This window comes from Amblyraja radiata, chromosome 33, assembly GCF_010909765.2.
Source record: "Amblyraja radiata isolate CabotCenter1 chromosome 33, sAmbRad1.1.pri, whole genome shotgun sequence".
NCBI classification, from domain to species: domain Eukaryota; kingdom Metazoa; phylum Chordata; class Chondrichthyes; order Rajiformes; family Rajidae; genus Amblyraja; species Amblyraja radiata.
In genome coordinates, this window is record NC_045988.1 from 11,134,653 (window position 1) to 11,147,877 (window position 13,225).

Genomic DNA, 13,225 nt, shown 5'->3' on the forward strand with positions numbered 1-13,225 from the left:
TTCTCCTCGAACTTATTTCAGGAATTCTAACGGTGGAAATGGGATCTCAGTTTAGTGTGCAGATGGCCACAGTTTGGACTCCGCAGCTCCACTGACATAATTAGTGCTGAATTTTGAAATGCAGACTACAGCAACGGCCTTAGTCTGAGTGATGGGAGACACACTCTCATTCTCACGGGATCCTACAGCCCACAAATCCCACTCTACCCACTGTGTCTTTTGTAAGAGCCGTCCAAACTTGAATTGCTTTCTCTCGAATGCTGGAGGTTGCGGGGGACCTGATAGAATGATATACAATGATGAGAGGCATAGATAGTGTTGACAGTCAGAACCTTTTTTCCCAGAATGGTAATGTCTAAGATTAGGCGGCAAAGCTTTAAGGTGAGAGGAGCAAAGTTTAAAGGAGATGTGCGGGGCACGTTTTTTTACACAGGTGGCTGAAACACGCTGCCAGGGGTGGTGGTGGAGGCATACGATAGTGCCGTTTAAGAGGCTTTTAGATAGGTGTATGAATACGCAGGGAATGGAGGGATATGGGTCATGTGCAAGCAGATGGAATTAGTTTAAGTTGGTGTCATGTTCAGTATTGACATTGTTGGCCAAAGGGCCTGTTCCTGAACCGTACATTTCTATGTTCTAATTGTACCCATTCCACCCTTCACTTACCCTAAACTGCTGTCTGTGGGCCGACAACCTTTCTCCCCTTCTCAAACTTCTCCAGCACATTTTGATAAATCATCATTGAATATGTTTCAAATGCTCATTCCGGTTGTACCAATCCATGGTGATTAAAGAAAATGGCGGCTGATGTTGATCATGATCTCTGATGATAGGCAATGTTATGTATCTGATTCCATTATTTTGCTTACAACCTTCTTCCATCCTATTGCTTTTCCTTTCAAGACAAGGGCCGGAACAGCATGGTTTCCACGGAGAGTGCTTCCTCCACCTACGAGGAGTTGGCGCGAGCCTACGAGCACGCCAAGCTGGAAGAGCAGCTGCAACACGCCAAGTTTGAGATCACCGAGTGCTTCATCTCGGACAGCTCCTCGGACCAGATGACCACCGGCACCAACGATAACGCCGACAGCATGACGTCCATGAGCACGCCCTCAGAGGCTGGCATCTGCCGGTTCACCGCATCGCCCCCACAGCCCCAGGACGTGGACCGAGGGAAGAACGTCGCCGTGCCCATCGCTCATCGAGCTGGTAAGCAGTACCAGGCCTGTGCCACTCACCACTCCCTGGCTTTAGCCCTCGAGGCAGACCCCACAATGAATTCCACTTCCAATCCATCTTCCGCTAGTCCATGTTAAACTATTGGAAAAAGTACCGCGGCTTAACATAGTACTAACTGCAGGTTATTCCTGGAACTTGCTGGATTGCAATATCAGTTTAGTCTAGTTTAGTTTATTATTGTCACGTATACTGAAGTACAGTGAAGAGTGTTTTGTTCCAGCTTTCTCCCCCGACTGCAATGTCTGAAGAAGTGTTCCAACTCCAAACATCACCTACTCATGTCGGCTAGAGATGTTATCTAACCCATTGAGTTACTCCGGCACTTTGTGTCTTTTTCCATGAACCTGTCTCTCGTTACATGTTGTTGAGGCAAGATAAGCAGAATTTGGGATTTAAATGGGAAAGTTGGAAGGGATTTTCATGTTGATTCTAAGCTGCACTTGTTGCAGTTGTTACAGGTTGATGGGACAGTGGAAGTTGACTCACTTTCCAACCCATTGTCTGCCTGCCCTTGGCGTGCTTGACAGGATAGTGTGGAGGGACCTGTAACCCATATTATAACTGCCCAGGGATGATTTTCTCGGGCAACATCCAAGGAGACTTACTCATGATCAAGACCGTCTTCTGTCTTCTGTGGAAAGATTTGATGGGACCAAGATGTTCCATACCTAAGTTGTGCTGCATTTGCCATGGGTATGTTTGACCGACTGTGTAGAGGGAACATTACTCCAACCAGTGTTATGTCTACCCTCAGAGAGTCGAGTGGGACATTGAGTTTACTTTGTAAGCTGTGCCTTATTTACCCTTCCAGGAATTAATAGAACAGCGTGGAGAGTTTAGTTTAGTTTAGAGATACAGCGCGGAAACAAGCCCTTCGGCCCACTGAGTCCGCACCGACCAGCGATCCCTGCACACTAACACTATCCCATCCGCACTAGGGACAATTGACAATTCTTACCGAAGTCATTAACCTACAAACCTGTACGCCTTCGGAGTGTGGGAGAAAACCCACGCGGGTCACGGGGAGAACGTACAAACTCCATACAGACAGCACCCGTAGTCAGGATCGAACCCAGGTCACTGGCGCTGTAAGACAGCAACTCTGAGCTATCCTCCGTACCGCTTGGCCCACTGACATTGGGTAGAAACGACAGGAAGTGTTTCAGCTCCCAGCATTAACATCCCTCACCTTGATGAATACAGAACTTGACATAAACAGTTTTCAAAACGTACTTGCTCTGAGGCAATGCTTCTGAGTATATATCATTAACTTGTATCACTATGGTTACAGTTATGAGCGTAACCTCCCAAAACAACATTTTATCACGTAATATAAAATGCCCACGATACATCACTTATAATGCACCCATTTGGATGCAGGCTGTCTGCATTTGTGCAGATATGTGGCTGTTGTTTTTCACATTGACACATTGACTCTCAGTAAGCCTTCAACAGAAACCAACTCTCAACAATGTAGATACTTCTGGGATTTATTATTTTCCGAGATGCAGATGCTACTGGTAAGGACAGGATTTATTGCCTGCCCATAATCTCCCCATGAACTGCAAGCCACGCCAGGCCATTTTAGGTCATTAAGATTCAGCTATGTTGCTGTGCTCTGAAGTCACACAAAGGCTAAACTGGGTAAAGGGTCTGTCCCACTTGGGAACTCGAGTTACTCACAAATTCTCCCGAGTTGTCCCCTTGATTCAAACTCGGAGAATGTCCGTAGCGAGCCCGTAAGAGTCCGTGGATATATCGTAGCGGCTCGTTATATCGTCGCCGTAGGTACTCGGGGCATCAGGTAAGACGGGACTTTTTTTTCAGCATGATGAAAAATGTCCACGAGTAAATAAAAATAGCCCCAAGTACCTACGGCTGGCATCTCCGAGTTTGAATCAAGGGGAAAACTCGGGAGAATTCGTGAGTAACTCGGGAAAGTGGGACAGGCCCTTAAGGATGAGAGATTTCTTGGCGATCCCAGCCATTTTTTGAGGCAACCAGTAGCAATATGGTTACCGTTACTATTACTAGTTTAAAATTGAGATTTACTTTGCGAATAGCTGTTCCCTGGTTGCCTTCATTTGATTTAAATTCATGACTTCCAATTGCTTAATCCATGTCACTGGATTACTGATTCAGTAACAAAATTATGATACATATGGAGTAGAGTGAAATAAGATGGGGCATGGTCCGTTATTTATGTGAGGTCCTATGGCTCACAAATCTCTGTCTTGAACGGGCTTTCTGAATCGGTGAGGTTGTTTGATGTAGGCTCGGGGGTGTGCAACGCTGGTTCAACTAGGGCTGATCATCTGGGTTTGTTGTGTCTGCTGTCGGCACCCTGCCTACAGGCCAGACATTGCCCTTATCCAAGCCCGATTGTTGATTACCCGTGTTCCTTCCGAACCTCCTGTGCTGTCTGTGTGGAGTTTGCATGTTCTTTCTGCGACCTGATACATTTCCTTCAGGCCCCCTCTAGTTTCCTCCCACATCCCAAATATGTGGCAGAGAGTACGTGAATAGCCCCTCGTGTTTAGGTGAATGATAGAAACTGGGGGAGAGGGGCGATGATGGGACACCAGGCAGTGCAAGCTCTTGCTGATACCAAGAACCAAGCTCAGCAGCTGAGGCATAGTGACAGCTGGATATTGGTTTATACGACTGCTACATGGACTGAGATACAGTGAAAAGCCTTGGCTGTGTGCTGTTCAATCAAGTCATACTATACATACAAGATAGACACAAAGTGCTGGAGTAAACTGCAGGTCAGGCAGCATCCCTGGAGAAAAAGGATGGGTGACGTTTTGGGTCAATACCCCTCTTTTTCTAGTCAGGCCAAGCATAGGTACAAATAGAGAGTGCAGAGAGAAAAATATCAGAGTGCAGAATATTATTTTACAGCATTGTTGCATAACAGTTACTGTCTAGGGGGCTTCTCAATATGGAGTTTGTACACTCATCCCGTGATCCGCGTTGGGTTTCTCCGGATTCTCCAGTTTCCTCCCACAATCAAAAGATGTATCAGTTTGTAGGTAAATTGGCTTGGTATAATTTGTCCCTGGTGTGTGTAGGATAGTGTCAATGTGCAGGGATTGCTGGTTGGTGTGGACTCAGTGGGCCAAAGGGCCTGTTTCTACTCTGTATCTCTAAACTAAAGTTACATAGAAAAAGTCCAACATCCACAATGAGGCATGTTAGAAGAATGGGACTACACCCTAGCTGATGGAAGAACACTTCAGTACTTTGGTAACAAGCTCTTCTCAAAGCTGGTTGTACATGCTTTCAGCTTTAGTATCTTCTGCCTGATGGGAGATGGGACATGAGGTGATGACTGGGGTGAAGCAGGTCCTTGATTGTATTGGATGCTTTCCCGAGGCAGCGTGGAGTGTAGTTGGAGATGATGGTGGGGAGTCTAGTCTGTGTGATGGACAAGGCAATTTCCTGCAGTCTTGGCAGAGCTGTTCCCAAACCAAGCTGTAATGTAGTTGGTTATGATGCTTTCTACAGATCCCATCTATAGGATGTTTCAACTGAAGTAAACACTCAGTTAAATAGGGCAATGGTGTTGGATTGGTTTCATTCGGGTGATCTTGGGTTTATACGTTTGTTTCGACCTTTGCGTTGATTAATTTATTTATTTTGCAGGTGATTATTGCAATCTCCCTCTGTACGTCAAGTCTGATGCATTCTTCCGCAAGTCGGATGGCCGCGACCCTTGCCCCGTGGTGCCGCCAAGGGAGGCGTCTATCCGGAGCGTGGCCAGAGCATACCAGGCACAAGGCCGGCACATGACCCTCGACCCCAACAGCAAGCCGCCCATCCACCCGCATGCCACGGCCACCTTACCTCAGAGGACTCTCACCGTGCCCGGCTCCACGGCTCCCGTCGCCACCACCTCCACCAACGCGACCGCCTCCAGCGCCAACACTGTCGGCGCCAGTGCCCCCGCCGAACCGCGGCTGCCCGCGCACACCAAAATCAGCGGCTCCAGAGACTCGCTACTAGAGATGAGCGCGGCTGGACTGGGCAGGTCACAGAAGCAGGGGCCAGGAGCCTATTCAAAGTCCTACACCCTGGTGTAGGTCAAACACGCCCCCCCCCCCCCCCCTCATCTCCCTCGCCCTTGTTAATTTGTAATAAAAATATTTCTTGTACATAAAGAACTCTTTTTGTATAAATAATACTATTTTCTTCTTCTGCAGACTGATCAGGGCACAAAAAAAAAAAATCAAAATGTGATGTTATTTAAAAAAGAAAAACAAAAAAAAAGCGCACATTGTTTTGAACAAAGGACACAAATGAGGTTTTTTTCTGATGTTGTGGATTGTTTCAAAGCAAGTTCCCTGAAGCCATTGCATGCGGACTATTTTACTGTTTAAAAGGATAACTCATAAAGAATCTGCTTCTATTTGCAAATGCTTGTGTTAATACCTTTTTTCTATGAAAAAAAACTCCAAACGCCGTGTGCAATAAAACATTTGTTTATATGCTGTTGTCTGCTGATTTGGTTTAGCTTTTGGTCCTGCTGATTAAATGGAGGGAGCTCTGAAAGGAATGACTGCGGAGAGACATCAGGCCAAACCATTAATTTGAATATCAAGCTTTATCCAAAGAAAGACCCAAATTGCTGAAGCAACTCAACAGGCCAGGCAGTATCTCTGGATAAGTGTGTAGAAATGGAACTGCAGATGCTGGTTTATACCGAAGATAGACTCAAAGTGTTGGAGCAACTCAGCCGGTCAGGCAGCATCTCTGGAGAAAAAGGATGGGCGACATCTCAGGTCGGGACCCTTCTTCAGGCTGAAAGTAGAGGGGAGGGAACTGGAGGTGAGAAAAGGCCTGAAGGCCAGAAACGTCAGACATCTCTGGAGAACGTGGCGAAGTGACATTTTGGCTCGAGACCCATCTTCAGACTGTGTGTAGAAGGGGAAAGGAAGCTGGAAAAGAGGTGGGGGCAGGACAAAGCCTGGCAAGTGAGAGGTGGATGCGGGTGATGGGGACTTTTGATTGTCAAATGGTTGGACAAAAGCCAGGGATGAAAAGACAAGAGTGTGAGATTTGGAGATACAGAGGAGATGAAATGTGAATCTAGAGCAAGGAATACAGGTGGAGGGGAAAGGGAGAAATGGGAACAAGGTCCTGCTCCTGTGCTGTACTATCTTTTGTTCTGGTGCTGGTCACGGTAGGTTAATTGGCATATGTTTGAGAAGCTAAATAAACTCCAAAATCACGAAAAAATGTTGTTGGAACAGCCAACATTGAAAAAAGTCTATTGGTTTGTATGTTTGTACCAAGCTTCACCCTCTCTTTCCCTGTGTGACTACCTCTCATCCTAAACAGACTACTTGACAATTTATGGATAAGTCGTTTGTTTTATAATGGGGTGTTCAGCAGTCTGTATGTTGATCCTAGCCATGTTAAAGTAGTCAACACGGCATTCTTGACGCAGTTACGAATTAATCTTAAATGGACATTTATTTCAATATGCTTTCTTCAAAATGCTTTTCTCATCCATTTTACTTTTAGGTTAAATTTAGTACTCAATTTAGAGTTTGGAAGAAGCTAGGATGGAGAGTGAGGCAGAGTGTGAGAGGCAGCCTGGTATTGCTACACTGAGGGTTTGGAAATAGAAATCTACTTGCATGTTTTTTTCTGGATAATTTCCAGGAGCCTCCTACATCTCCAAATTTTCATCCTTCTCCTCAGCATCTAATTCAGGAGTTAGCAATTAAGGTTGTCCATGATACCAAGTTCAGTATCCATCTGCATTGGATCAGTTTCCCATTATTGACTTTCTACGTTGAATATACTACCTTATTTAATGCTTGAAACTGATCTCTTAAAGGAATCGTGTCCTTCAAATGGAGTGAAAGTTGAGCCACATTGTGTTACTCTAATGAGGGTTTGGGGTAACTGACACCTTGATGAAACCAAATGAAGGCAAATTCTGATTAAGTCTCTGAGGGACTTCAGAACAGAATTTTGGGCCATCAGTTTCTGCTTGTGTTAGTGCTTGCAGTGAGATTCCTGTTCTCAACTTAGTGTCCATGCTAAGGCCAGTTAGTCATTAGAAGGAAACAAGAAGATTGAAATGGAAAATTGTGTGATGGGAGATACATTTTTGCTTAATTTCTTCATGGGACATCATTGGCAAAGCCAGCATCTATTGACTCCCTCTCTCTTTACCCTCGGGAAAGTGGTGGTAAGCCTCCATTTCCCACCACTGCAGTCCTCTAGTGCTCTCAGTGTTGGGTGGAGAGTCCCTGGTTTTAGACTCGGTGAGTTAGGAAATAGCAGGATATTTACAAGTCATGATGCACATGTCTAGAAACGACAGGCATAGATGTAGCTTTGATCCTCCATAGGACGGTGAGTTCATATGCTTTGCTAAAAAAGATGCCACAGATATCTGCTTCCAAAATGAACACAAAATGCTGGAGTAACAGTGGATAGAAGATGTTTCGGGTTGAGACCCTTCTTCAGACTGAAGAAGTGTCTCAACCCAAAACGTCACTATCTCTGTTCTTCAGAGATGCTGCTTGATCCGCAGAGTTGCTAAAGCACACTGTGTCATTTTGTGTAAACCAGCATCAGCAGTTCCCTGTTTCTACATGATGTCTGAGTTTAGTTTCTGGATAGGTTTCTCTGCACTGTGCAATGGCCAGCCACCAACCTTTAAAACACCTCTTCTCATTGATGGAATTGGTCAACTCCTGTTCCCACTGTGTCTATCCTTGGAGAACCATTCTGTGGCCGGGCTCCCCTTGGAGGACCAGTCTTTATCTCTGCCATATTCTCAGGCAATGCTGTCCAAATTCCAGCCACCGTCTGGAAAAAAATCCCCAAATATCTTCCTTCAAATATCCCTTCTAAGCCACTATATTTTAGTTATAAAATAGTTTTTGGACGTCAGGAAGCAGTGTGTAGACAATAGACAATAGGTGCAGGGGTAGGCCATTCGGCCCTTCGAGCCAGCACCACCATTCAATGTGATCATGGCTGATCATCCACAATCAGTACCCCGTTCCTGCCTTCTCCCCATATCCCCTGACTCTGCTATCATTAAGAGCCCTATCTAGCTCTGACTTGAAAGTATCCAGAGAACTTCACACACTGTTGTATAAGACGGTGGCCTATGAAAAATGATCACAGGGAAGTGAACTGCATTCCTTAAGTTGGTGCAACACCCGGCAGGTGAAGGGTTAATCGGAAACACCGATGTTTGTAGATATTTGAATTAAGCCCGCGTGTGCCTGGGGGCCTCTGGCTTCTAAGTCTTGGCAGTTAATCAAGTGAGGAGGTCAGTGTCGGGGCCGCTAGAACATGTCAGTTAACATGGTTTCAGAGAGACTTGTGGTCATTACTTGCACTGCGGTGGATATTTCTATCCCAAGTGGAGTAGGGAGAGTAATGAGACTCTCTGCCTGCTAATGATCACAAGCCCTGAACAGAATGATATTGCTGTTATGGCGCTTGTGGCCTTTCTCACTGTCTCCTCGTACCAGTTAGAAATGCCTGTATTTCCTCGACAGCTATGTAATTGGATTTTCAACCATCTGGGTTCAGGCCACACTTTGCTCCGTTCTATTGCTGCTCACAAGCTTTGTGTGGCTGCCTGCTCTCTCTCTCTCTGCCTCTCTCTTTGCTCTTCTGATGACTGGCTGATATTTCAGGTTAAATCAGTTAAACCCTCAGCCTTTCACTGCTGATTACTCAACACATGAAACAAAAACCGCGTGGTTATTCTTCACAGATTACTTTGTGAGGCGGCTTTCGGTGGTCAGTTGCCTTAAGGGGTGATTTACAAGCCTAACATCGTTCTGAGTATTGTGTTTTGCGTGCGAGGAAGATTTCAGCTTTCTATTTAGAACAGGGACATCCTGCAAAACATAATCTGGGACTCTGGGACTCTTCAGGCTGCTGAGCAAGAGATGGCTCTGATTACATTTGCCGTTATGCTTCAGTTCGTCACCAACTCCCTTCCCGAGGCACCCCATTATGAACAAGACAATAGACACTCTGGAAATTTGTGACTGAATCATGGTCAGAGTATTGCTAGGAAGTTCGGGAAAGACAGAGGTCATAGCAGGCTGACCTTCCGCCTCTTGGTGGGGTTCCCAACCCTTCCGATTACCTTGCGCTCTCCAGGAATTAAAGGCACAAACCATGAGCAAAGCCTGAAAATACGTTGAACACATATAAAATTATGAGAGGCATAGATAGGGTAGACAATCAGAACCTTTTCCCCCAAAGTGGAAATATCAAGCACTAACGGGCGTAGAGTTCATGTGAGAAGAGCAAAGTATAAAGGAGATGCGTGGAGCAAGTATTTCTACACAAAGGGCCGTGGATGCCTGCAATGTGCTGCCAGGGGGTGGTGGCAAATACGATAGTAGCGTTTAAATAGGCACATGGATAATGGATGACGTGCAGGTAGATGAGATCTGGCACCAACCTTGTTGGCCAAAGGGCCTGTTCCTGTGCTGTACTGTTCTATGTTCTATATCAAACAAAATATTTAAAAATACATTTTCTTTGGACACTTTGTCTTATTTGGCTGTTAGGTTATTAGATAACTGAATGGCGGCAGCCCTGTCAGCAGCGCGTTAGTTATTTTCAACTTTTTTTTTTGTATGTTTTAAAGTATGTTTTTAATGTTTCTTTGTGTGTTTTGTGTGGGGGGTGGTGAGTGGGAAACCGTTTCGGTCGCCTCCTCCAAGGAGAGGCGACTTTTTCCAGGTCGCCTCCCCCGTGGCCTAACAGCAAGGATCGGCGCGGCCTTTCCCGGAGACGCGCCTGGGGCTCGGGGCTCCGGCGGCGGGCGCAGTGTGGACTCTCGGCGTGGAGCGGGCGAGCCCTCGTTGGAGGGGAGCGCTCCATTTCGTTGGCCCGGGGCAGCCGGCAGCCTGAAGCCGCGCGCGGTCTACACAGCTCCAGCTGGCGTGGCGTCTACAGCCCGGGATCCCTCGTGGGGGACCCGGGGGTAAGAAGAAGCTTCCACTGCCGGCCCGCGGCCAACTTCTACCGCGGGTGCGGTATGGACTTAACATCACCCCTGGAGGGGAGCTTCGACCATCGACCCTGCAGTCTGCGGTGCTTCTGGCTGAGCCGTGGAGGGAACTTTAAATCTTCGGCCACCGGCCTGCGGCCTACATCAACTTAAAGCCGCGGTCTCCGGTGGGGAAGAGCCGACTCTGGACTTACCTGGACTCGTACCTTGTCCTTACCATCTGGACGCCCACAGCAGCGGCTGCGGAGGGTGGAGGTCCCGACCACGGGGGAAAATGGAGGACTGGCCAAATTGTGTGCCTTCCACCACAGTGATGAATGCTGTGGTGGATGCTTATGTTAAATTTTTATTGTGTTTTTGTGTGTGCTCTTTATCATTGTATCGCTGCTGACATATTCATTTCACTTGCACTTTATGTGCAATGTGACAAATAAACCGTATTGCATTGTAGATATTGAAGGGAGGGCAAAGAAAACTTGACTGGTCATGAATTATCCAATTGAGTAGTGAGAAGACTACTTTGTAGCCAATGAGGATAGGCATGTGTTAGTGACCAATGATGGGATTGGGAGCACAGGACCAATGAGAGGCCACACGATGAGACCCATGATTGGACCGACCTGACAACCTTATATTAGATACAATACAATTTTATTTATCCCAGGAGGGAGATTGAACTGCCAGCAGTCATGAACACAAGATACGTGAAATTAAAGTGATGAGTGGAAAGGATCGGGGATGTGCAAAGATTTGGGAGGGGGGGGGGGGGGGCAGGGGAGTCAGTCTACCCCAAGACAGAAGGGGGGGGGGAGGGGGAGTTGTACAGTTTGATGGCCACAGGTAAGAAGGATCTCCTGTGGTGTTCGATACTGCATCTTGGTGGAACCAGTCTGGTGCTGAAGGTACTCCTCAGGTTGACTAGTGTGTCAATGGAGGGGGTGAACTGTATTGTCCAAGATGCTCCACAGTCTTATATAGTTATCCATTTAAATAAGTTCTTGAACCAGAGTTTAAATCTGCAATCTTCTTGAGTTTGTAATCGCCTCATCCAAGCTTCTCGTGAGAATCAGCCTCAAACGCAAATGGGACACTTACCCAGAAAGCTCACAAAGCTATGGGAAAGTGGGCAGAAAGAGACACTGTTCTTCTTATGCCCCCGTCCCACTTAGTAAACCTGAACGGAAACCTCTGGAGACTTTGCGCCCCACCCAAGCTTTCCGTCCGGTTCCCGGAGGTTGCAGGTAGTGGAAGCAGGTAGGGAGACTAACAAAACCCTCCGGGAACCGCACAGAAACCTTGGGTGGGGCGCTAAAGTCTCCAGAGGTTTTCATTCAGGTTTCCTAAGTGGGACAGGGGCATAAGACTGTAGTAATGAAGGAATCCTAACTTTGCATCCAGTATGGAAGTACCCACTGCTTACCCTGGACCGCATTGCCAAAATCTCTCACCGATTCACGTTGTTCCCATTATCATGTATCTGTACACTGTGGATGACTCGATTGTAGTCATGTATTGTCTTTCCGCTGACTGGTTAGCACACAACAAAAGCATTTCACTGTACCTCAGTACATGTGACAATAGATTTAAACTAAAAATTCAGTCTTCAAGTACATGTCTGGGACTCGAATGAGTGATATTCTATTACACTTTTGAAACTCATTTGTTATCCATTTAAAGAATTTGTGACAAAGTAACAGATCCAATCTCAAACACATAGTGCTGACGTTGCTAGGAGACTCCCCACAGCTGAGCTGAAGTGACACATCACTTATCTGAGGCACACAAAAAAGCTGGAGAAACTCAGCGGGTGCAGCAGCATCTATGGAGCGAAGGAAATAGGCAACGTTTCGGCCCGAAACGTTGCCTATTTCCTTTGCTCCATAGATGCTGCTGCGCCCGCTGAGTTTCTCCAGCTTTTTTGTGTACCTTCGATTTTCCAGCATCTGCAGTTCCTTCTTAAACACTTATCTGAGGCAGTTGGTTTCCAACAGCTCCTGAAAATTGCATGTCAATCAGTGGTCTTCTCACTGCTTGGCTTGCTCACGAAACCAAGTGGAAGTATTAGAAAAACAGCATCTCATATTTCGCTTGGGAACCCAGCAGTGTGAGTATTGATTTCTCTAAGTAAGTAACCCCTGCTTTCCCTGTCTCCATCCCTCCCCCCACCCTAGTTCTCCGACTAGTTTCACTGTCCTACTGATTGTATGCCTCGTTGTCACCTTCCCCTCAGTTAACAATGAACCATTCTACATTTCCTTGACCATCGTCTGCTTCGATCAAGAACCATAAAAACATAGAGAATAAGTGCAGGAGTAGGCCATTCGGTCCTTCGAGTCAGCACCGCCATTCAATATGATCATGGCTGATCAGAAAAAAATCAGTATCCTGTTCCTGCTTTCTCCCCATATCCCTTGACTCCGTTAACTTACTCATCCATATCTCGAGTCTCTCTCTCTCTCCTGACTCGGTTGGAAGAAAGGTCTCGACGCAAAACATCACCCATTCCTTCTCTCCAGAGATGCTGGCTGTCCCACTGAGTTATTCCAGCATTTTGTGTCTATCTTTGGGAGTATTTGTTCTGTTCTAAGAAATTGTGTCCTAGGACATTCAATAATTCCTTGACTGCTTAATTCCTTATCATAACGGGACTGCAGACTCAAAGGAAAATAAATGAAGTCTCTTCTGTTTCATTGTAAACTAAAGGACCTGTCCCACTTGAGCGTCATTTGTGCGTCACGCAGGTGGCGCGCCATGACGCGTAAATGATGTCACGTAAATGACGCGTAAATGATGTCACGTAAATGACGCGCAAATAACGCCCAAGTGAGACAGGCCGAGCAACAATGATTATTAAAGGTGTCAAGGATTATGGGGCGAAGGCAGGAGAATGGGGTTGTGAGGGAAAGATCGATCAGCCAAGATTGAATGGAGGAGTGGACACGATGGGCCAAATGTCCTACTTCTGCTCCTACG

The 13,225-nt window shown here is 46.4% G+C and overlaps 1 protein-coding gene across 1 annotated transcript in view; it reads left to right on the plus strand.

Annotated features, from left to right (window-relative positions):
* Positions 1-5,729, plus strand: part of dscaml1 (DS cell adhesion molecule like 1) — a 488,801-nt gene extending 483,072 nt beyond the window's left edge. The window contains exons 32-33 of the mRNA XM_033049745.1: positions 904-1,209; positions 4,888-5,729. Of these exons, the coding sequence (XP_032905636.1) occupies positions 904-1,209; positions 4,888-5,324 (743 nt within the window). The 3' untranslated portion in view covers positions 5,325-5,729. The remainder of the gene's footprint in view (positions 1-903; positions 1,210-4,887) is intronic.
* The last annotated feature ends 7,496 nt before the right edge of the window (positions 5,730-13,225 follow it).